We start from the raw sequence: 25,019 nt of genomic DNA, 5'->3' as shown, positions 1-25,019 counted from the left end.
AATGTATGTTACTATAGTATGTTACTATATAACATTTTGTAACTGCAGTAAATTTTGAAGCATTTCTAGATCACACTGATCCTTTGTCCTGATATGATCACAGTATGTAAAGAGAAGCTGATGATTTCAAATGTTTGAAGACTCTATTATTTCCAAAGACTCTTTTTTAAACATACAGTTAAACATTTTTAAACATAGTTACAGTTTAACTTTCAAGCGCAATAATTAAAAATTTCCAATCCAAAAACATTTACAAGATTATGACTACATGAAAGAAAGTGAAAGTGCTCAGCAGTTAATGCTGAAAAAGTATTTGCTCCACCCTGATTTCCTGTTTTTTTTGCATATTTGTAACACTAAATGGTTTCAGATCCTCATATAACATATCAGTGTTGTCGCAAGAAAACCTTGTATCTCCATTTTTGACATTTTTTCAGTTTTTGATTTGAAAATATTTGTTGTTGTGATGGATGGACCAAACGAAATGACTTAAAATGACATCTGGTTCCACTGAATTACATGGAACATAAAGGGTTTTTCCTTCTCTTTTGATTAACTGGTCGATTATGTAAATAAGTTGGTGTTGGGATACCTTTTTTCAATATTAAATGAAACAGTTGTTATATGATTTAACAATGGGATATTGTGTTTATTCAGGTTGTCTTTGTCTTATGTTACATTTTGTGTGAAGATCTTAACATCTGAGTGTGACAAATATGCAAAATCGAATAAATTAAGAGGGGCAAATACTTACACTCACATTCATAAACACACACCTTTAACCACGTCAGGCGGCCTGCAGGATTTCCTCCACTGGAGAAACACACCAGACGCACAGTCATCCCAGAGCGCAGAGGAGTTCCTTCCGGAGGAGCGTCTAACCACACCTTCTGAGGAGGATCTGAGAGAGAGACAGAGAGACAGAGAGACAGAGAGAGAGAGAGAGAGAGAGAGAGAGAGAGCGTCATTTGTTAATTCTGTCTCTGTAATCACTGAGTGCTATTGTAATTGGTTCATTGTTCAATCAGTACACACACCTGGAAGCCACTGGCAGGCAATTATAGAGGGAAATGATCACAGAGCAAAGCAGCGTTTGTGTATGTACTCACAGTAGACACTGAGAGTTTTGGATTGGATGCTGGAGAAGCGTGTGCCTTTGTTAAATGCCTCACAGGTAAAAGGGAGTCCATTTTCCTCTCTGGACACAGTGTGGGTCAAATTGGACATGGTCATCATCCCTCCATTCTCTCCCTTCAGCACAAGAAAATAGTTTCAATACATTTTGCATTAGAAATAAGTTTTAAAAAATCATGATTAATTATCATCAGTTTGTGTAGTTAATTGTGATTAAACATGCTGGTCTTATGTGATCAAATCTGACACCAAGCATTTTTCCATTTAGAAACAGTGTATATTTTAGAGGTATGAGTGGACAAGATAAGCAGAATAAAAATGTATTTATTAAATTCAATAATTCAATAAAATTACTTTCACTGTGTGAATGGAGAGTTTCACAGTTTCCAGGTTTCATCACTGATGGCCAGTGAGAGCAACAGTGACTGCAGGTTCCTTATATGTACCAGACGTAGTCAATGAGTATGTTTTATGTATACATAACATATACATTCACTTAATGAGGGTATTTTTCATTCATACACATATCATATACATACATGAATACATACATACATACATGCATATATATATTATATATATATATATTCCAATTATGTATATAAATATATATTTTATTTATGTAGCACTTTTTACAACAGGTGTTGTCACAAAGCAGCTCTACAGAACAATCCGTATTACAGAAAAAAAGAAAATAAAAATCCGGGTCCAAGCCCCCATGCGGCCACCAGCGGCCACAGTGGCAAGGAAAAACTACCTAAGGGCAAGAGGAAGAAACCTTGAGAAGAACCAAGACTCCCATCCTCCTCTGGTTGACACCGGATAGCAAACATTGTTAGTGTAAAGTGTTAAAGTATTATAGTACAAAGCAGGAAAAACAGGTGGGGTAGCGGTTAATTTCATTAGTTTATGATTATACAGCGACAGCAGCAGCTTCTGAGGGTGAGGACTGCACAGCATTGTACAACAAGAAGCTCAATGGTTTTCAAGCTGGTCCAGAAGGATGGTGGGCAGTGGCACCTAATCAAGGCAGAAGAGGCAACAGCATCAGAGGCACAGGATGGGCAGCTGTTCAACTCAACAGAAACTCAAAAAGAAACTCAAGCACCTCCAATTTTTTGCATTTTATAATGTTCTGCATCATTTGAGCTTGGCAGCTGTCCTTCACACTGTGTGAAGAATTCATGATGAATGGACCAATAGAAACACTCCAAAACTGCTTGGAATATATATATTTTTACATTAACTTTCATGGAAGGTTAAGAATGTTTCTGCCCTCTCCTGTAAACTATTTTGTCCCACATATTCATGTCACCTGAAACAATATTTTAGCCACACCCCTGCATTTTTAAGCAGGAAGTGCATCCCTATGATCTGGTTTGTGGGGGAAAGGGGGGGAAAAAACATGTTACTAACTCTCATATTTTATATTTCAGCATTTATTCTTTATTATTTATTATTCATTTATTATTTGTTTTTGAAAAGGAAGAAAACAGAAAACAAACAAAAAGAAAAACATAGCAAAACTCTTCACTCTGACAATGTTACTGATTTGACGAGAGATTCAATATAATCCAGTGTTTTTTACTGCAATAAAAGCATTTCTTGACTCAGTGGTTGAAATTATAGATGTTTTCTTCATGTGCTGGAGCTCTAAAGACTAAAGAAAAATGCACATTTATTTTAAGTCCTTCTCCTCAAGGCTGCTGAGTTTCTTTCACCAGAGCAACTGTTGGTATGTTTTTTCCCCCATCATTCCGAGCTCTGAGTTCACTTTCTAGAAGCTTCATTTAAGCTTGCCTGAAGAGCCTCAGCATCTCCATATAATTACTGGTGTGCAAAGCAAAAAACTGTCACGAAAAAGCAAAAAAGCAACACAGGTAGTTCCAGAAATATCAGCCAGAAAGGTCAGTCCTATTCTTTTGTCATTTAATTTACATATATACAAATTTGAAGAAATAGTGGGATCATATATGTGTAAAATAATCAAAATGAACAAGGCGGAGGCCAGAGAGGCTTGTGGCTGCCTCGTATTGGCTTTTATCCACTTACATTTCATTCAAATCAAGCCTCGTAGAAGAAGAACATGGGGAACGAAAGCAACCCCCCCCCACCCCCCCACCCCCGATCTCACAGGAAATTTAGTGGCAGCTAATAGAAACCAAACTATAGGCCAAGTCAGCAGAGCCGTGCTAGGGTCAAGGTGCGCCAGCTTTATTTTGTAGTATAATAGCCAAATTATTCTTTTAATCAAACACTCCACCTTGGGAAGTCATTTATTGTCAGTGGACGGACCCCAGAGGGGGTTTGCGCTCGACAGTGTTTTATATTGTCCCTGACTTCAAGGCTGAACTCATCAAGCACTCAATAAAGGAACACCCTGGTTACACATTTCGTCTCTCTTTGAAAGCAATTTCAAAGTCTCGCTTCAAAAGTTCCTGTAAGGAGCGCAGTGATTCATATATGACTAAATTATTCAGTGCTACATGAGCGCAAAGCGTCGCGATGTTAAACAATTTGTAAATGATACTCTTCTCAGAAAAATTTAATCGCAGAAATGTACTGCTGTAAATGGCTGTGAATACCATTTGAATTGCTCTTATTTTCTTGCCCAGAAAAAAGGGGAAAAAAAACAACAACAACAAAAAAAAAAAAACTAATCACTGAGATATATTTCACGGGAGCCAGGTTGCAGTCAGGGAGAGGTTTTTTTTTTTTTTTTAAGTTTTTCAAGCATCAGTTAGAGAAATGAATCTGAATCATTACAGAAAAGGCTACATAAGGTCATTTTTGTGGCCCGTTATTAGGACAACTGTCTGAAATGCTTAGGAAACACTCAGCAGCTTTTCAAAGCCAAATTAATGACATCTATGACCCAGAAATGAAAAGATTCATTAAAAAAAGGGGGAAGAAACAAACTGCCAGACAAATCAAAGAAGTTAATATTGAGCCCTCCATCATTAACAATGATGTAGGGCTCAACACTGAAATGATACTATTAATAATAAAGTCATAAGAACTACAAAGTGCTCCTATATGGTAAGAGGAGTGGTCCTAATAAAGTGCCCAATGCATATATATCATGGATCATTCTCAGCACTACAGTAACTCTGATATGGTGGTAGTGGTGTGTTAGTGTGTGTTGCACTGGTCTGAGTGGATCACTCAGCAGTGCTGCTGGAGTTTGTAAACACCTCAGTGTTTCTGCTGGACTGAGAATAGTTCACCAACCAAACATATCCGGCCAACAGCATCCTGTGGGCAGCGTCCTGTGACCACTGATGAAGGACTAGAGGATGACTAACACAAACTGTGCAGCAGCAGATGAGCTACTGTCTCTGACTTTACATCTACAGGGTGGACCGACAAGGTAGGAGTGTCTAATAGAGTGGACAGTGAGCGGGACAGAGTGTTTAAAAACTCCAGCAGCACTGCTGTGTCTGATCCACTCATACCAGCGCAACACACACACACACCAAGTATCAGAGAAACAGATGGACTACAGTCTGTAACTGTAGAACTACAAAGTGCAGCTATACAGTAAGTGGAGGTGATAAAATGGACAATGAGCACAGAAACAAGGAGGTGGTCATAATGTTATGCCTGATTGGTGTGTGTGTGTGTGTGTGTATATATATAGCTGCTGTTGGAACAAAAAACTCATATTTCCATTTTAGTCATTTTTCAGTTTTTGAGATAATTTGAAAATCCAATCTCATAGTCCTATATAGTGTGTGCAAATTCCATGATTTTATATATATATATATATATATATATATATATATATATATATATATATATATATATATATATATACATACACACACACACAGACACACACACACACACACACGTTTCTGCCATTTTATTAAATATACAGTTTGGCCAGTGGCTCTACCAAAACATCTGCATAAATTAGGACATGCTTCATGCAAACTACATGTAAATGAGGTGCTGTTTGTGTACATCATTAAAGATGGTGAAATCTGAGCTCTTTTTACTCAACTTTGATAAAAAGGGCCAGTATCTTAACATTTTAGACTATAATTTAAACTAGTCGCACTTAAAATCTAAGATTTTTCCTATTCAGAACTTTTTTTTTTTTTATCAACTACACTTTGATGGTAGGCCTACATCATAGAGTACTGTGTAAAAGTATTAGGCCAGTAAGAAAGTTTTGCTCTGCATAACCTTTTTCTTTCAACAACTGAAACAATTACTTGAGAATTGTATCTTATGTTTAACCGTATATTTTGTTAGAAGATCTGTTTGATGTGTGATAGGCAAAAAAAAAAAAGGGAAGCAATCAGGGGAGGACAAATACGTCAGTACTGTATGTAAAGCCATTTGTCAGTGGAGTGTGATGGTGAGTGTATTTACCTCTGAGATGGTGACTGTGGCATTGTTGAGCTCTCTGAAGCCGAGCCACCAGCGGATGTGGACTGGGGGGTTGCTGGAGGAGGTGTGGCAGCACAGGGTCACCTTCGTCCCCTCTACAGCCTCGACGGAGCCCAGCAGGGTCACTTCAGCAGGTTCGACTGGACCAGAGTGGGAAAAGCAGTCACATTGCGAAACAGGAGAAGTCCAATGTTACTAAACATGTTCAAATAGTGTTTCAGAAGGCGTATAAATTAATTAATTGTTGGATGAATTAACAGAATTATTTACTTAATACCAGCTGTTCTGTATATTTCACTTAAATATAAATTTCAGTTTAACAATGAAACACTCAGAGTTCTCAGCAGCCAATGCAGTATTTTATTTGAATTATTTCTCATTTGTAGCTGATTGAAAAGGAAGAAGAAATGCAGAAATTAAATGCAGTGTTAAAAGTGGAGAATGCAAACTTTGAGTCCCTGGCACATTAGTGTGTGAAAGTAGAGGAGTTTCTTTAAAAGCACTACATAAAGTCTGATTTGAAAGGATCTACATAGAAATTATCGGCCCAATCCCATTTCACCTCTTGCCCCTACCATTTGGCTCTACTCCTCCATTTTGCACGTTCACGCCTAGGAGGTAGGATGTCCAGATTTTTGTTGCGATAGAGAAGTAGGGTGAAGGTTTTTTTTTAGAGGCACACTCCAAATACAGTGCTATGAGAAAGGAAAACTAGAAAGATGGTGGCGGGAAAGACCAAAGAAACCCACAAATGTGAGACTTTTCTCCATTAAAAAATTACTATAACCATTGTGTTTTCTAAGTTGAATGGCATTTCAATGTATTATGGTCCTTTTCTTCATAACAAGCATGAAGAGTCATAATAGCATGCTGATGTCATGGTAGCTAGCTAGCTAAATGTCACATTCCACCTTAAATGGCCCAGCAGTTTGGTACACATTTTGGTGCCTTGGGAGGTACATTTAAGGTGGAATGGGAAAATTACAACACGAAGCTGGTGAATAGCTGACTTTAGCTTCATATCACTAAAGTATTAGTTAAAATGATAATTGTCCCCTCTTTGAAGGCTTATGATGCCCTAAAGTTAACCAAAGCCCAGCAGTGAGGAGCTGAACTTTACCCTCCTCTGCTGTCACTGCAGACTGGCAGGGTCACCTACAGAGCAGCACTAGAGGCTGTTAATGAAGTGATGTTCTTTTTTATTTGAGGGTCCCGTTTTGTAGAAGAAGATTTCAACCACTACTCCTTGTAACTCAGAGGCAAGGTGACACTCAAAAAGATGGGGTAGGGGTAAAAATAGATGGGATTGGGCCTTATACAGTGTATCAGGCCTCTGCTTTAGAAGTTCCATTTCTTGGCAACAACGCTCTGTAACTGTGCAATAAACCAGAACAAATGTTCAATATTTTGTTTCATATTTAGAGGCCTTATATCAACATTTCACCATGTCATTTGCATAATAAAAAACTTATGTTGTGAATACTGATATAAACTTCTCATAAAAATAACTGCTTTTTAAATGTGTTGTTTGATGCCTATGTGGGTGTTATGAGGACATTTTAATATAATTTCTACTGGATATGAAAGGCTATTGTTGTGCGTTATGATATTGTTTGTGTGGTTTTTTAAAGGTTTTGTCAATTTTTTACATTAATATGTAGTTACAAAATAACATTTGAAGAGTGGAGCAGTAGGGTTAGCAAAGGATCAGATTTTTGCCATTTTCTGTCATTGTTTGATATTGAAACAAGTGGAAACATGAATGTAAATATAATAGAATTTAAATTAAAGTTAATTGCATTTAAAATAATATAACTAAAGTGTAATTACATATGAATAATTATGTGATACATGCAAATTTATACATGCAGATGCACCTATTGCTAATATAAGATAGACTGTAACTCTTGTTCTCTTGTTTATATTCTTGTACCAAAGCCATGGTAGAAGACAGAGGAGAGCCATATGCTTTGTGTTTGACACTGACAGTACTGCCCGAGAAAATCCATAAATGTTTTGTCATGAGCACCCAGGTTGCCTCAGGTGTGTTTTGTAGCTCTGAGGCAGAAAATGGTTTGTGTTGTTCTGGCTTCAGCCTCTGATGTGACCTGGTCCTTCAGGGCCTCCTGGCTGAGTCTGCGAGCAAAGGAATGCGGCATTGTAATGCTGCAGCTTTGCAGGAAAAAAGCTCAGGGACTGGACAAATGACCTTGCACTGTAACAATGAGCCACCCACATGCGCACACCCAGACATGAACACCTAACACGTCTATAACCTTAACCTCAGCATCAGCTGTATTCTCTTTCACTTTTCTAAGAAAAGCTGCAGTTTTGGGGGGAAATAATTTGTCCTAGTGAACAATAGCCAAATGTCCCCACAGCCACTAAACATTTTCATCATCTGGGGGTATTTGGTCCTCAGAAAAAAGGTAAACACATCCAATTGCAAATGCCTCAGCATGTGTTGCTTGTTAGATTCACAAACTCACAGTATATGTCAAAGTATATGCAGGAAGTTGGGGGGTACAGAGGGGGGTGTTTCCAGAACATCCAGATTTCAGCAGCTGCTACATTTTTAGCAACTTCGAACCTGGAGATTTCGCAGGTCAGTCCAGATGTGTGAAAGCTCCTGAATATTCATCATGCCAATCAGTCACATTTGCAGCCCTGTCACCTCAATCAAATGACCCATTTCTGCATAATTAAAACACTCCCAGAACATCACAGAGCCTCCTTCAGACAGGCTTGAACACACCTTGAACCCAGTCCTCATTGAAGGCTTCCTGAGGTCTATGATGAACACAACACCCAACATCATTCACATACAGGCAGGAACAAGATTCATCTGACCAGATAACTTGTTTCCAGTCATGAACAGTCCATTTATTTATTTATTTCTATCTCTTCAACCACTGCAAGAGTGCCGCTTTGCTCCATACGTTCATGGTATGCAGTTCCCTGTGGAGAATTCTTTCTGAAATTGGTTGTGAAGGACCTGTGTTGATTTCTAGAAGCAATTCTTGCTAGAAAGCAAAATGTTTTTTATTCAGAAGCCCTGAAAGACGCCAGGGGTCCCTGTCCATCAGTTACATCTTTCTGACAGAATTTCCTGTAGACTAGGATTTTTGTCACTGCTGGTAGACCCGTATGACTGGACAGTTTTATACACCTGCAAATTCAGCTACTTCCCTCTCACTATAGCCTTTGGCATGCCCAAATATAATCACTCCTTTTTGCCAATCATTAACATCTACTTTGTGACCCATTTCCCACATCAACAGAGATATTCCTTTCACTGTACCACCTTTTCTCAATCTATGAATCCTGTTACAGATCCTGCAGGTATTTATAGCCCAATCAACCATGTGCAACATAATCTGGAGGAGCCTCAAGTTATAGGCACCTTGAACACAGGTGATTTTTTATTGTCGAGTCAAGTCATTATTTATTTTCAAAGCCTGCAGTAGTGGCACTATTCAAGCCAGCAATGTATTTTCATTACAGTGAACTGAATCACTTCCCTCCACAACCAGGTTGGGGTATAAAGAGGGAGAAAGTGTACAAAGTTCCACAGCAACCCATTATTATAATAGCTATAAAAAGCAATCAGTAACACTTGATATTAAGGCCTGCTCCTTAACCGTTACTAAACTAATGGCAAGCAATTCATAATGCACCTGATAGTAGGGCTGTATTATTTGTAAGCAAGCTTAAAAGTGTTTGTTGTGTAATGAGTCAACTGTCAGTGAGTTGTAATCTTTCAGTTGCAAGTATACTTTTTTGTGACAAGGAATATGCAGGTGATAATGATCTGATTTCACAATTACCAAATACAGTGGTAAACAGTCACCTCAAACAACTGACTAATTTGACAATGATTAGTTGATTAGTGTATTTGAAAGTGTAAAAATAAATTGCTAATGCCTGCAAGTCAAGTGAGCAAAAAGCTTTTATCAGCTTTTAACAATGTTAGTCAAACACAAGTTAATACAACCTCTTCACTGGCAATGGCCCAAAATCATCCATGCAGTGGTTAAAGGGGTTTACAAATGTGTACAAATGACCTAGAAATAGAAATAACACATTATAATAACTTATTTATTCGTAGTATCCACTGCCTTATACCTAGCAAGTGCTTATAAACAATATTTCCTGTTCATAACATGTATTTTGATACTGTAAAATTCCAGTGTTTAAATGCCTGCAATTTCTGAAGTGTGTCCATTTACTACCATTTACTACCACATACAGTGAACAGTTGCTTTTGGCTCAGGATGAAAGGTTGAAGCCTTTATATAGAGTCCATCAGTCTAAAAGAACTCAAGAGAGCACAGAAGGTGTGACATACAGCAGGCCTTTCTGAATGACTCCTTCCTTGCACACTGTATTTCACACATCATGAACTTTTACTGGAATTTTAGATGTACTCCACCGTGGGACATAGCATAACTTTTTGTTGAGCCTTCATGATTGGTTATCAACTGGCTTATAAACCACAATCTTTTTTCTCTGCTAATAGATTCTTCTCTTCAGACTCAGTCCTATACTTAAAGGTTGCACCAATGAACATTTTCTGTTTTTTAGTCATTTTTAATGTGTCATAAAATTTCTGAACCTGTATCATCTTTCATTGCTTTTTTCCACAAAATGGTCATAAAAGCCACCGTGGAAGTGGCATAATTAGGATCTTAAGGGCCCTGGTATCCCTCAGTCTTAAGGGCCCTGGTATCCTTTTTTCTCAAACAAACTGATGCTCTCCATGCATGCCACTTCTTGCTAGCATCTGACACTAACTTACTTATATTAGGCTACTTATTTACTCACAGCAAAAAGTGTCTGGGTTTGATTCCCCGGCCGGGCGACTGGAGTCCTTTCTGTGTAGAGTTTGCATGTTCTCCCCATGTCTGCGTGGGTTTCCTCCCACAGTCCAAAGACATGCAGTCGGGCCAATTGGACACACTAAACTGCTAAATGTGAATGTGTGTGTGTCTGCCCTGTGACCTGTCCAGGGCATTTTCCGCTTCTGCCCAGTGATGACTAGAATAGGCTACAGCACCCCAGTGGCACAGAAGGATAAGCAGCTTAGATAATGTGTCATTTTAGAATTATAAATAATGAATACACTAAGTTGCATATTGTGAAGGATCTGTTCACTGTGGATGAGATGAACGATGAATAAGAGGAGGACAAGTAAATAACTGGTGAGGTACGCTGTCAGTGAACTGGGATACAAGTGTGTCAGTAAGTGTAGGAGGTGGATTTCAGGGGTCAATCAGTTTCTTCCAGTATTTACACCACTGGTTACAATTTAATGTTTACAGCAGACTAAAGATACTAACTTAAAAGATAAAGGATTAACTGAAAAGATAAAAGATATTTGAGCATGCAATTTCTCCCCTAGTGCACCTTAGAATTTGAAACAGACAAATGTTTCTAGCATGGTGGTAACCATCATTCATTTACAAGGATAATTGAGATTATTGCGTTTTACCACTTGTGTTATGTGAGGTGTTGCTTCAGTTTTCCTTAATTTCCATTCATTGGCCTCCTAGTAGAACATTTTCTATATCTTTTAAGAATCCATCATGGATTAATTATATATTTTCCACACTGCTTCCACAGATTTGGTCCCACAAACAATCAACATACGCATATTCACCCACTCAGCTGATTAACCAACATGTTTAAAAGACATGCTTTTATCTGTTTGAACGGATCATGACAAACCTACCTGCTGTTGTAAAATTAGACGAGAAGGAGAAACACTTGCTTGAGCAGAATTTCAGATTGCTGAGGACTTTTGATGTAAGACATGCAAATGTAGGTGCTGCAGATATTATTATTCATCTCACACTTTCCATCAACGCTGTGCTTAAAACAGCTGCGTCTTCTTGCGTCTAATTCAGTGTTTGGTGAACCCCCTTCTGTGTATGTGTGAAAAGCAGGTTTATCTTGTAATCCAAATGTGAGTGAAGAGTGAGATTCTTATTTCAACTGACTGATGCAAGCAGTTTTAGGTTTTGACCTGTTTTTCAATTTACAACGGCTTTTACAAAGAAATTTCATTTATGCATGCACAAATTACACTTTACTAGTGAAAATAGTATCAAAACTATATCATTTCTTACAAGTACAAATTGTAAACTGTGAATGAATTTTGAAGTCAATCTTTTAATATTTATTTGTGGAATTTCAGAAATTTCAGATGAATTCCTGAGATCAGGAAAGATATGAAACAAATGCTAAAACGGTAATTAGAATTTCAGCACAATTTAATTTTTAAATATTTTTCATACATTTTTGTGTGTTTGCATGGTTTTAATGTTCCTACCATTAAAATTTTAATTTCAAGATATAATAACTCAGATTTTTATACATCATTTATTGTTTCTTTAGCCTGGGCACAGAGACTCCCGCTAACATTTGTATGCTTTTTCTTTCACATTTCTTTGGTTTCCTGCTCAACTTCCGATGGCCAACAGCAGTTCATGTTACATATGCCTGCACATTTGTGTGCTCCACAGTTCCAATATGTTTCTCTATTGTTTAATTATTGCTGCATCTTAAACAATCTACTGTTGTCTGTCAGCACTGGTTCCTTTAAAATGTCCAGCTCTGTTTCTGAGAAACTTGTTTCCTTGTTTCTTTCATTGTATCCATTTCAGTAGTCACCTGGAGCTGGACATGGGTCATTAATATGTATAACCTCCCTTACATGTTGATTTAGGTACGTTCTTGACTTCATCAGTAGTAAACAAATATATATATATATATATATATATATATATATATATATATATATATATATATATATATATATATATATATATATATATATATATATATATATATACACATATATATATATATATATATATATACTGCAATGTTAAAACACCCTAATGCAGAAGTGAGAAGTGGATGTATTCAATTATCAATTATTAGAATATGACTTGGTGACCTCAGTGACTCACAGAGGACAGTGAGGGAGCGAGTGATGGACAAAGGAGATCTGGACACCTGGTTGACGCTCTCACAGCATAGAACAGCTTCATTATCCTCCGGTTTCACCTCCATATTCAACAAACTGCTGGCCTTCTGAGAGACTGTGTCCACCTCCCAGCTAGTGGACAATACCTCTCCATTCTGAGAGACAGACAGACAGATAGACAGATTGACAGTTAGAGAGAGAGACAGAGAGAGAGAAGGTAAGAGATAGAGATAGACAGAGGAAAAGAGATGGAGAGTGGGCAAAGGAAATAAAGTAAAAGACAGATGGCAGACAGAAAGAACAATTTGAGAAAAGAGGCAGCAAGAGTGAAGGAAAGAGAGAGATAGAGATAAAGAAAGAAAAAGAGTGAGGGAGAGGAAAAAAGAGAGTGATAGAGATAGAAAGAGAGAGGAGATGAAGTGAAAGAAGAGAGAAAGAAAGGAAAAAAACAAAAATGAGGACAGAAACAGTTTGAGAGAAAGAAAGAGATGGGGAGAAAAAGAGAGGGAGAGTAAGAGATGGAGTGAGAGTGAGGGAAAGCAATACAAAAAAGCAAAAGATAGAGAGATGAGAGAGAAAGAACAGTTTGAGAAAGCGAGAAAAAGAGAGCGAGGGTGGAGGAAAGAGAGAGAAAGAACAAAGAGAGAAATTGGTGACAGTGACCGAGTTGAAAATAGAGAGAATCGTGAGAGTGACCACAGAAAAAAGGAAAAAGAGTAATAGAGAAAGAAAGAGATTAAGATGGGGAGAAAAGGAAAGAGAAAGAGACAAAAAAAGACAGATTTAGATTGTCTATTTTTTTTAGTCTTGTCTTCTTTAATGAGAAGCGACTCTAAAATAGATTCTGTTTAAAGACTGTTTGGGTGAGAATGTACTGCAGTCACAGTGAATCTCTGTTACCTGACGATTCTGTTCATCAGCTGAGACACTGTACAAACACAAAGCATTTCGTCAAGGTCCTTGAGAGCCCATGGTGTCTATTCTAAGTTTTGAGTGTGTGTGTTTTTATGTGTGTCAGCCAGGGTCTATTGTGCTGTGTGTCCTTGGCTGAACTGTGGATGATGGTGTAGCACTGAGCATCTCTCTGCCTTTGTCTGCAGAATTGCTGGTGTCTCTAAGCTGAGTGGATGGATGAAATGAAAAGTGTTTATTTAGATGAACGGAGTAGGGCATCAGGTTTTGAATGGGCTAAGACATTATGCCAAACGTCTTAGCTCTGAGTTACATTCATAATGATCGGCTGCAAGACCATTTTAGAAACTCATTTTTCACATTGTTATGAAATGTCCACCACATATTACGTACACTTATTAAATTTGTATAGAAACATTTTTTTTTTACATCCACTCACTGGATCATTTATTTTATTGAAATTCCCACCTCCTCCTTGTCTTTCCTTTCACTGTAAACTTTGTTATAACTCCTACCTTGTACTTCCACTCACTGGACACTTTATTAGAAACACCAACATTGTCCTTCCACTCACTAGCCACTTTATTAGAAACACCTACCTTGTACCTCCAGTCACTGGCCACTTTATTAGAAACACCTGCCATGTACTTCCACAATCTGGCCACTTTGGTAGATACACCTACCTCTACCCCATTCATTATTACTTAGTTTCTGGCCACAGGACCACTATTGCCAAGATATTGTCTTATTTAGGACACAAAAAGATTAGGACTTGGGAGTTGACTTGAGACTTCCCTGTACTGACTCAGGACTTGAATTGGGACTTGACTGTCATGACTCTGGACTTGAATGTCAATACTTGAGACCTACTCGTTTCCTGCAACTTACTGATTTGTTCCCACCTCTGGGACCACCCAAATAAAGCTGGACCAGCTTGTACGTAGAATTAAAACAAGAATGAGTAAAAATTCCTGTTCAGCAAGAGCCCAGGATAGCAGAGGAATTCCTCCCAGTGCTGGAGCAGTGATCTGGGCCTTGGGAGTGTATTGTAGTCACTGACGGCTGTGTTTTCCCACCTTGGTCCAGTGCAAAGTAGCCAGAGGGTTCCCTCCGTATGACAGGCAGACGAGCCTCAGAAAGGTCCCCGCTTTCACCTCACTGCTCCTCAATCCTTCTATCACTGGAGCCTGCGGTGGGACTTCAAGAAGAGGAGAGAGAGTATGAGAGAACGAGGTGATAGAGAGAGCCATGAGACATAAACCAATATATATCATGACATTTCAGTCCATTCCCTTAGCGTGTATAATCCTCTAGAAGCCCTCAAGGAAGAAACGAGATGGCTGGGGGTGGTGAGATGAACAGATAAAGGAAAAGAAGTACAAAGCCATGACTGACCACACAACAGTCCATCTGAAATGAGGTTCCAGTTTGAACCAGTGAAAAGAAACATGAAGATCAGTAAACAGAAAAGATATATGAGCCTGGGGAAGCATAGAGAGAGGAAGAGCGGCTCTTTTTTATTCACGGACAGTGCTGTTAAATTGCAAGGCGTTTAATATGGCTGCGGCGGTGAGAGGAGCAGGCCCGGCCCTTTGATGAACGCATTAAGCACTAAGAGCAAGCAGCGTTCTGGCTCCGGTCCATAAAACAAAATAACAGATGTTTAAACAGTAATAAGGCAATGCGGAATATGAATAAATTACAGAGCAGCTCCTGAATAAAACATACGCTGTAAAGTGAATTACGGAGCTGGGACTGGCCTTGTTATTGCGGACGTGTGGCCGATGGACAGATGAGGGTCCACTGTGACAAAGTACCGCCTCGCTCACAATCTGGCGAGGACTGGAATGGTGGATTTTGATGGGCCGGGTGTGCTGAGTAAGGCCCCTACACTGGCCATCCGTTCTGCAAGATTAGCACTTAGTGCAGTGGCTGGGCAGTAATGGAACAGAGAGAGCGAGGGGGGGGTAGGGAGGGAGGGAGGGGGAGAGAGAGAGAGAGAGAGAGAGAGAGAGAGAGAGAGAGAGAGAGAGAGAGAGAGAGAGAGAGAGAGAGAGAGAGAGAGAGAGAGAGGTGCTGACAGGCAGAGGTACACTGAAAAATTATGAGTGTTGAATTTAACACCTACAGTGTTTGCGCAGTAAACAGTCACTAAAAACAAAGTAACAGAAGTAATAAAAGCCGATTGAGTCTTTTATTGTCATATGACGGGGATGGTAATTATATCCAGTGCATTGAGATATATCACTGTTGTAGAGCAATACAACATAAAATTAAAGTCATAAAAAATTACACAGCAACTTCATCTGTGCATCCTTACAAAGGGAAATCTGACAGACTGTATTAATATACACCACTCAGAAGAGGAAACTTCACAATACCTGGCAATTTATTATGAGTTTGAACATCTATTTCCTCTCAAACTGCTGAAATCCAAAATATCTTAGCAAGTATGAACATCTTAAATGCAGTCTTTGTATCTACTATTTCTCATTATTGGACAGGTGTAAGAATATTGAGATTATTTCACTTATTTCTAGACATTTTGCCTTGTTTTTAAGCACTTTTATCTTATAAGTGTCATGATCCATTGGCAGATCATGTTCCTTGTTTTAAGCATTGCTTCTTGAAATAAGTAAAATTATTTGTTATTTCTGAAAGAAGTAAACTAATCTGCCAATGGAATAAAACACTTTCACAAGATAAAATCACTTAACACAAGTAAAAATGTACAGAAACTCAAGACGTTTTTTCTTAAGATAATCTTTTTTGCAGTGTAGATGACGTAAGAACACTCTTAAGCCTCTAAAGTTTAGTTTGTATTAAGTATTCAGTTAAGTGTTGGTGACTTCACTCTTTAAGGAAAAAATGTCATGTCACAATTTCTATAGTTAAGAAAGTTGAAGTCTCAGTTCAAGCCCCAGTGATTCTATGGCCATCTGTGGCCTGGACTCCAAGACAGCACAACTGGCCACGCTCTCTCTGGGTGGGTGGGTAGGATATGGTAGGTTCTTTGATAACAACATGACTGACATTTGTCAAAATTCACCCTGAAGGCTGCTTTTGTATTATAAAAGTAACTTTCTCACACCTTTTTGATTGACTACTGTAGTCAAGTTGTAGTTGGCACCATATTCTTATAGCCAAATTAGGAACTCTGGTCTAAGCTTGATTTCTCTATGGGCTGAATAAATAGATACATTTTGTCCTGTGAGCACTCTCTTGAATACCACTGGATCCCCTGAATTATAAGGTCATTAAAGTGTTGAAATATGAATATATATGTGAGCTAAAGCTACTGTGCGCTGATTTCACATCATTAGACTGGCAGCCTCCTTAAGCAGGTTATCAAATCAAATCAGATTTATTTGTATAGCTTTTTTTTTACAACTGATGTCACAAAGCAGCTTCACAGAATTTCAGAAGAGACAAAGATTTAACATCAATGTAAAAAACCCCAGGTGAGCAAGCCAGGGCAACAGCGGCAAGGAAAAACTCCCTCAGAGCTGAGGAAGAAACCTTGGGAGGAACCAAGGCTCACATGAGGGGACCCATCCTCCTCTGGTCAAATGACCAACAAATGATTATACTACTAATATTAATAGCAGTAGTATTAGTAGTAGGAATAGCTAGGAGTCTATGAAAACTTCAATGTAGCGTGGGCAGCTAGTCCAAGGCAGGTGGCAGTAGCTGGGGCGTGGGCAGCTGGTCTGAAGCGGGTAGCAGGAGAGCTCGACAGTCAGTCATCCTTCAGTGTCCGGCTGGACATGTGGCGGTCGATTACTCAGAAAAAGCCAGGGAGATGGAATTAGTATTGTTCTGTTTGATTATATGTAAAACAGGGAATGTGAACATTTCCAGAGTGTGGCTAATGACTAACAGCTTATCACCCTCTGATAAACTGATTTTGGCTCTCAGAATATCCTGATTATTATTTTAATGCTGGTAAGATTTTTCTGAGGACATTCACCAGTTTTTTGTTTGACTTTTCCCAATCCATGTTAAATGGTGCAGCAGTCATGTTCTGAACTGCTACATCACTTAAAGTGGAACGGGAAAATTCAAAGAAGCAGCCGGCGAAAAAGAAGCTGACTTCAGCTCCATGGAGGGTTGAAAGGCGTGATGACGTTTTTCTAATTTCACTTAACCGCTGAGTGACAATAACTTATTTTTGCTGTTTCACAGAACCTACAGGTTCATATGTTGTCTTGTTTTCTAATGTTTGATGGCTACTCACAGCTGCTGCATCATTTATGGTGAAATGGGAACGTTGAAACAAACTGAAAAAAGAAGCTAAATTCAGCCTCATAGCTTTAAGTCAGATAGTAGTAGAGTTTTAGCCCATCAAAATATCCCACCCAGAAGTTTTATTTACAGATATACCTGCAAATATGTGCTACAGTAGTATATTTTGTTAAGTTAGCACAGCTCATCAGAACACTGGCACAGCCTGCCTTAGTTTCATGTACCTCAAATTGATGTGCAGTAGCTTTAGCTCACATAGCAATATTAATATTATAGCTCTTTATGACCTCACTTGGAGGATCCAGTGGTATTCAGTAAAAAAAAAAAAAAAAAAAAAAAAAATTACACAGGAAAAAATGTATCAGTTTCTGAATTTTTATTTAACACAGGGGTCAATAGAGATTTTTTGAAAACCCTATTCATTCTGCACATAGAGAAATGGAGCTTAGACCCAGAGATTCTAATATGGGCATTGAGGACTACAGAATGACACACAATTACATCCGTATAAACTCACCTGTAATCTCCCTTTTGATGGTTGTACTATAGCATCAAGCCCCACTAAAGTACAGCCCACTTAGGTTTAATGCAGTAAAACTGCAGTGTAAACAATGAGAAGTTAATTTCCCTTCACATCAAGTCAAAATTACATTTTTGTCTCATTCACAGATTCATTAAAAATATATATCAGGATTTCTCAGGGCTCCTCATAAGTGGGCCATGAAGCACCCATTGATGCTCCTGGGGCGTATTCTGAAGGGTAGCCAGGGGTCCTCAGAGGGCCCGAGATGGCACTTTATCTTATAAATATCAGTGAAAAAAATAACTGACTTAAGAGAAATGTCAAGTGCTTTCAAGAGGTAAACAACATTAAAATGAGATCTGCAACAATGGTGCATGAAGCTTTTTTTGTGTATTTTTGCTTCCCTCGACTTTTCACTCATCCACTCCCAAGCAGCTGGGATAAAAAATGGGTTGTAGAAAAATTCTGCTTAATTTGCTACCACTCTGCTTGATTTGTGGTGTAAAACAAGCTGATGTTAGCCTAATCTGATAATATTTTATGTTCAGTGATACACGCTGCAAATCACCATGCTGTATATTTCTGACTACATCAGCTTTAATAGCAACACTGCATTTTTCCTGCTTGTTTGAAAGAAGATTAGATAAGGGCAAGAAAAATTTAATAAAAATTGGTCAGGGCTGCGCTCTCTTCATTAAGTATACAATGAATTGTTGCTACTGCTGCTGCTACTACTGCTGCTGCTGCTACTGCAGCTGCTGCTTCTACTACTACTACTTCAGTGACATTGCCTTATATAATTACAGATAATTACATTAAAGTAAATGGGCTTGCATCATTTTATCAGATTTCTATAGAGACTGACCAAATGAGCAAACCAGTGTCCCTAGTTAAATCCGTTTCCTTTCATATTTTCCCCCCTTATTTGAGTCCCATTCTCTCTCTGCTCTAGTCTTACAGTAGTTTATACACTTTCTCACCATTTTATCAGCTAAAGCCGCTTACTTCTCAATGCAAATTCAATGTTTGCTAGCTTGGTACATAATATCACCTTTAAAGTAATACTACTGCAAGCAAAGTTTATTTATGCAGAGCTTTTTACAACAGGTGTTGTCACAAAGCAGCTTTACAGAAAAGTCAGCATTACAGAAAGAAAATCCAGGTCCAAGCCCCCATGAGCGTCACCAGTAGCAAGGAAAAACTCCAAGAGCGAGAGGAAGAAACCTTAAGAGGAACCAAGGCCTATCCTCCTCTGGTCCACACCAGATAGCAAACATTGTTAGTATAAATTATTATAGTACTGGACTTCATATCATTATACTAGCAGCAGGTCTATAACACACATTACTTACATGAGCTGCAATATTTTCTGGTCTGGGAAAAGGCCCAAGCTTGCTTTTAGCTGTCCTTAAATAATGCCTGGGCAAATTTCAGACATGCTCAGTGGAACCCGGTTGGATTGGTCCATTTGAAGGGGGAGTTTATGGGATTTATATCTTTTGAAGTGTTCTTTTTTTCATTTGATCTTATTTGTTCTGCATGTCTTTTAGTCGATGATTCAAGAATTCATTTGCGAACAAGCTTTTTATGGATTTTGTATTTACTTTTTAAGTTATTATTGATGGTCATTATTGTCTCCCCCTGCAGAGGAGAAGGACTGGTATGTGCTGGGTTGGGTAGACCAGTGGATGTCTATGTAGTCTTTTATTCTCCAAGGTATATTATGCTTATTCCATCTGAATTTATATGACCAAATCATAAGGCAAATTATTCAGTAACTGCATGAAATAAATGTAATTGTTTTCTAATATAAAATACACTCAGACCAGCGCAACACCACCACCATGTCAGCATCACTGCAGTGCTGAGAATGATCCACCACCCAAATAGTACCTGCTCTGTGAGGGTCCATGGGGCTCCTGACCACTGAAGAACAGGGTAAACAGGGGCTAACAAAGTATCAGAGAAACAGATGGACTACAGTCTGTAACTGTAGAACTACAAAGTGTTCCTATACAGTAAGTGGAGCTGATCAAATGGACAATGAGCATAGAAAGAAGGATATAATGGTCATAATGTTATGCTTGATTGGTGTATCTTAGCATCAGCCATGCAGAAGCATGACTAAAGCCATGTTCAAACCAGAAACGTGCTTTACTAAATGGGATATAGTATGCATTTTTTCCTTTTCTTTTAGTGTGTTATGTAGCATTTTGTGCATATAAACAATCTCCAAGGTATGAAGCCCAAAGTAGATGCCAGAGGGAGTCATTTTCTCCCACTGAAACCTTTTCTCAGCTGTCTAAAATGCTTCACAGGAATTTCAGCCCTTTTTCTTTGGCTACAAGATGATGTCATCTTGTTACACAATCGTTATTGCCCTCCTACTAGCAAGCTTGGCACGCCCTCACACAAGAAAGCTGCAGAGTAAAAACGTAGAACTCTGAAACGTCCTTCTCCAGTCTAGCTTGTAAAGGTGAATCGTAAACTAACTAAATAAGGTATAGCTATTTTATGCCTTTTTAAGCTCTTTCCTTCAAGAAATGGGTGGGAAAATGGTAAAAAGGCGCCTTCATCTGTTCACTCACTGACTATCTACAACATAAAGAAGAAGGCAGTGTGTGAAATACCCCCAGGGGGGTCCCATGTTGGCTAGCTTCTCCAGCATTGGCAGTGCTGATGCTAGCTTTAATGGCAGTGGAATGTTTAGTTTAACAATTGTTCTTCTGAAAAGGTTCTTTCGTAGTTTGGTAATGCACATTTTCACACATTAACACAGATCCTTTCTCCTCTTTTGTCATCAGCTTGAGAAATTAGTTCACTCCTTCCACCACTTCTGAGAAGCTGGGCAGGTTTTTATACATTTACAAATATGCTGTGGCTATGATGGACCACCTGGGTGAAACAATTTCCTACAGCGCCACCTTAAGGCAGACCAGTGCTGCAGCTCTAGTTAGTAAAGGATATCAAAGAAAGAGGCTCATTGTTTGTAGGTGAAACAGCTAAACAATGACCTTTACCTGAATTTATATGTGAGCATCTATTTTACCCTAACAGACAGCTTTTCAGGGACTCCCTAGAATTTTGATTTTGGGACATCTGGGGGGTCCAAGAGGTTAATTAGGAGGTCCTGGACCTTCCTGGATCCCCTCAAGACCAGCTATATTTTGGACAGGTCAGGCTATCATGGACTAACTCTCACAGCAAACCCATTTCAATGCAAGGAAAACACAGATGTAGTCTCTATTTGTACATTTATATAAATGTTTATGTTTCAGCACCACAATTCCCATATCAATGCATCCCCAGCAAAAACCAAGATGTGATTTGTACTAAATTAGCGAGTGTTTTTTTTCTCTCCTACCTTTTTGAGATTGCTAGACAGTTTCATGTCTGAGGGGTGGAAATAAAACTTAAATGACTCAATATAATGACAAACAGAGAGAAGCAGACAGAAAAGAGAATAAATGCCAGTGTAAGAAAAGCAGAAGAAATCAGAGATGCAATTGGTAGGATCTGTGTAAACGAAACAATCAGAAACAACAGTCTGCCACAAACTTCTATTCAACACATAACAAAGCGAGAATAATAACAAAGACACTGCGGGGAAGAATACAATGTTGGGAAACGTTCTGTACTGAGATCAGGTCCTGTTTGAATAATGAAAGGTAGAATGTAAAATGTGGAAAGTGGCCTTCGATCAGCATGAAAACAAAGGTAGTATGTAAAGGCACAGAATGTTCTCGGAGTGAGAGACGCCATGGGTGATTTAGAGGAGGAGCTCCTATAATACGCCTTAATGTGCCAATGGGTTTAACACAGCCCAAGACATTCAAGCACATGTCACAATGTTGGAGAATCTGAGGCCACGTTGTTTGAAATAGGTTTCAAAGTTTCTCGTATTCAGTCGCTTCACTTTCTTCAAATATTTAAACTTAAAAAAAAAAAAAAAAAACTTGGCCCATTGATGGTGTCGGAACATTTTCTTCATGAAACATTTCTGAGGAAGTTTCAGAGCCACGGGAAATTGTCTGGGGATGCTACGGCTTTGACCTCGTTCGATTTTCACAGCGCTGTGCTGAATATATTTAAGTGAGCCTGTTGAATTAACTCTTATACAGACTTTGCACAAACGAAATAGGGACAATGGGACACAACCTAACATGTGGGTAAAATGTTACGCTGACTTTGTATGCAATTCAACATATTCAAATAGGTCAACCTCTCACTTCTTTTAACCACAACACCATCATCTCCAGGTTGGGACTGCAGTCAGACAGATATTCCTCAAAATGTACAGTGTTTTTGTGTTTTTGATTACTTGGTTGTCTATCTTAATGCCACAGAATGTATTCCTATATTATTCCTATAATATAATAATATTCCTATAATATTATTTCAAGCATCATGAGCATGTGAACAGCTCATAACATGATCTATCCAGACTAAAGCTGGGGGTTGCACTATATGACTTTTACCCCAATTTTAGCCCAGATTCTCAGTCTCTTATCAAACATGTTTGACTCAACTGAGTGTAATCTAGTGGTGTAAACTGGTCAATGGCTGGTCAGCGAAAGAAGAAAATAGAACAGACAATAAATGAAAAATGGTGAAAAGTCACATGTGTAACAAATATTTTTAATGAGCTGGGTTTTAGAAATAAGCACAATTGGGTTAATGTACTCAAAAAAAGAATAATAAATAATAAATAAATAAAAATACCACACTAATGAAATATTTAAGTCCATGATCCTCAATTAAATATGTCTACCTGCTGCTTCTGTACTGTATCAATGCAAACTGCAAAGAAAACAACAGGAGTAATGGGAGAATGACATTCATATGAGTTCAGGAAGTTTCATTTCAGAGTACTGTGTGATCCCTAATCATTTAGTGTGTGATAAAAAGAAAAGTAAAAAATGTTGTATGGTGTGAGATACTTTTTAAATCTGTTAAGACTATAAAAGTCATGTAATGTACCAAAGACTAAAAGTACACCCTGGACCTGATTGGGTCAGTTGTAACACAATGTTATAACTAAGACCTCCAATATAAACAATGAGAAAAATCGATTTCTACTTCATATGAATTCAAAACACTTCCTATTTCTCAAGATAGGAATGGATATATCAAAACTATTGTACTATCCACATTCTCATACCTCTGCACATTTTAATATACAACTGCTGTTTTTATGTATGTTAAATTCAACAAATAAATAGAAACATAAAATGTGGCTTGTGCAATAGTTATGACACATTTTAGATTTCATGTTTTATTTATTCCAATATGTTTAACTAAAAACTGTCTGTTAAAATGAGCTGAAATGGCATAATTAAGTTTGTTCCCTGTAAGGAAAGTGTTAACTTTCTTCATTTAGAAAAATTGAGAAAAACAATTTGACTGGGGTGTTTGTAGTTCTGCATATGACTGTATACTTTATATGCATTGTAAAAAAAAAAGTTCTTAAAAAATAAACAGCACGTTTGATAATAATCAGTACTTTTTCATTAATTATTTGCTTTTGATCATTTCTCACATGTAGGTGAAAGTAGCATTAGGAGTCTTGCCTAATGACTCTTATTGGTATAGTGTAGGGTGCTTACTCACATAGGGAATTGAACCCCAGTCTACAGCATAGAAGGCAGAGGTGTTACCCACTACACTATACCAATCACCCATCCATCCATTTTCTAAGCCGCTTCTCCGTCAGGGTCGCGGGGGGGTGCTGGAGCCTATCCCAGCAGTCTTCGGGCGGAAGGCAGGATACACCCTGGACAGGTCGCCAGTCCATCGCAGGGCAGACAAACAGACACAGACAGTCACTCACACACTCACACCTAGGGGCAATTTAGCATGTCCAATTGGCCTGACTGCATGTCTTTGGACTGTGGGAGGAAACCGGAGAACCCGGAGGAAACCCATGCAGACACAGGGAGAACATGCAAACTCCACACAGAGAGGACCCTGGTTGCCCGGCCGGGGAATCGAACCCAGGCCCTCCTCGCTGTGAGGCGACAGCGCTACCCACCGTGCCGCCCTCCTATACCAATCACACTATACCAAATTATATTTACTATATAGTTTGGAAAGCTAGTCTGGTACAAAAATAAATAAATAAACCAATACATTAAAAAAATAAAATATTATATTGAATTGTGTTTGCCAGACTTGCCAGACTTAATTAATTAACCCCATCTATAGGGTAAGCTGTAACATATATACTTGTGTCACACTCCACTTTGTGTTGGTGACACAAAGTTATAAAATTTACATTCTCATATCTAGATGAGGTGTACTGGTTACTTGTTTCTAAAGAAAGGGTATTAATCTTGCTCAAATGATTGTAAAATATAGAGGTGTTGCAAGGGCTTGGTGTACCACCTATAAATATCCAGGCAAGACCTGCTATTTGGTCTGAAATTGACCACTGATGAAGGCAAAAGGATGACCAACACAAATTGTGCATCAACAGATGGTCTACAGTCTTTACTTGGCCATTAATAAGGTGGAGCTAAAAGAAAGGCCATTATAACTAGTAGGCAAATCAATGTTCACAGTATGTGGTCCTATGGTGGTCTTTTTTCATTGATAGATGGGGTAGAGGGGGCTGATAAATCATGGACCAAAAGATGAGCTACAATCGGTAACTGCAAACGGGCAATTGCACCTAAATGGTAGGTATTTCTGATAAAACGGCCGATTTAAGTTCAAGTAAGGTGTATCTAATAAACTGGAAACTCTGTATAGATGTCTTTGTGGAATATAAAGTGAATCGACGGTGTTAGTAAGCGAAGGCCAGAGGAGGGTTAGAGA

General features: G+C 38.4%; 1 protein-coding gene across 1 annotated transcript in view; it reads right to left on the bottom strand.

The window, feature by feature from the left end:
• Positions 1 to 25,019, bottom strand: part of nphs1 (NPHS1 adhesion molecule, nephrin) — a 194,062-nt gene that overhangs the window by 67,620 nt on the left and 101,423 nt on the right. The window contains exons 8-12 of the mRNA XM_017722688.2: positions 14,512 to 14,633; positions 12,507 to 12,678; positions 5,515 to 5,672; positions 1,110 to 1,251; positions 777 to 901 (exon numbers count right to left, since the gene is read on the bottom strand). Coding sequence (XP_017578177.2) covers positions 777 to 901; positions 1,110 to 1,251; positions 5,515 to 5,672; positions 12,507 to 12,678; positions 14,512 to 14,633 — 719 coding nt within the window. The remainder of the gene's footprint in view (positions 1 to 776; positions 902 to 1,109; positions 1,252 to 5,514; positions 5,673 to 12,506; positions 12,679 to 14,511; positions 14,634 to 25,019) is intronic.

The sequence above is a fragment of the Pygocentrus nattereri genome, chromosome 17 (genome assembly GCF_015220715.1).
Source record: "Pygocentrus nattereri isolate fPygNat1 chromosome 17, fPygNat1.pri, whole genome shotgun sequence".
NCBI classification, from domain to species: Eukaryota; Metazoa; Chordata; class Actinopteri; order Characiformes; family Serrasalmidae; genus Pygocentrus; species Pygocentrus nattereri.
The sequence above is the reverse complement of the archived record's forward strand: the minus strand, read 5'-3'. Positions and strand labels throughout refer to the sequence as shown.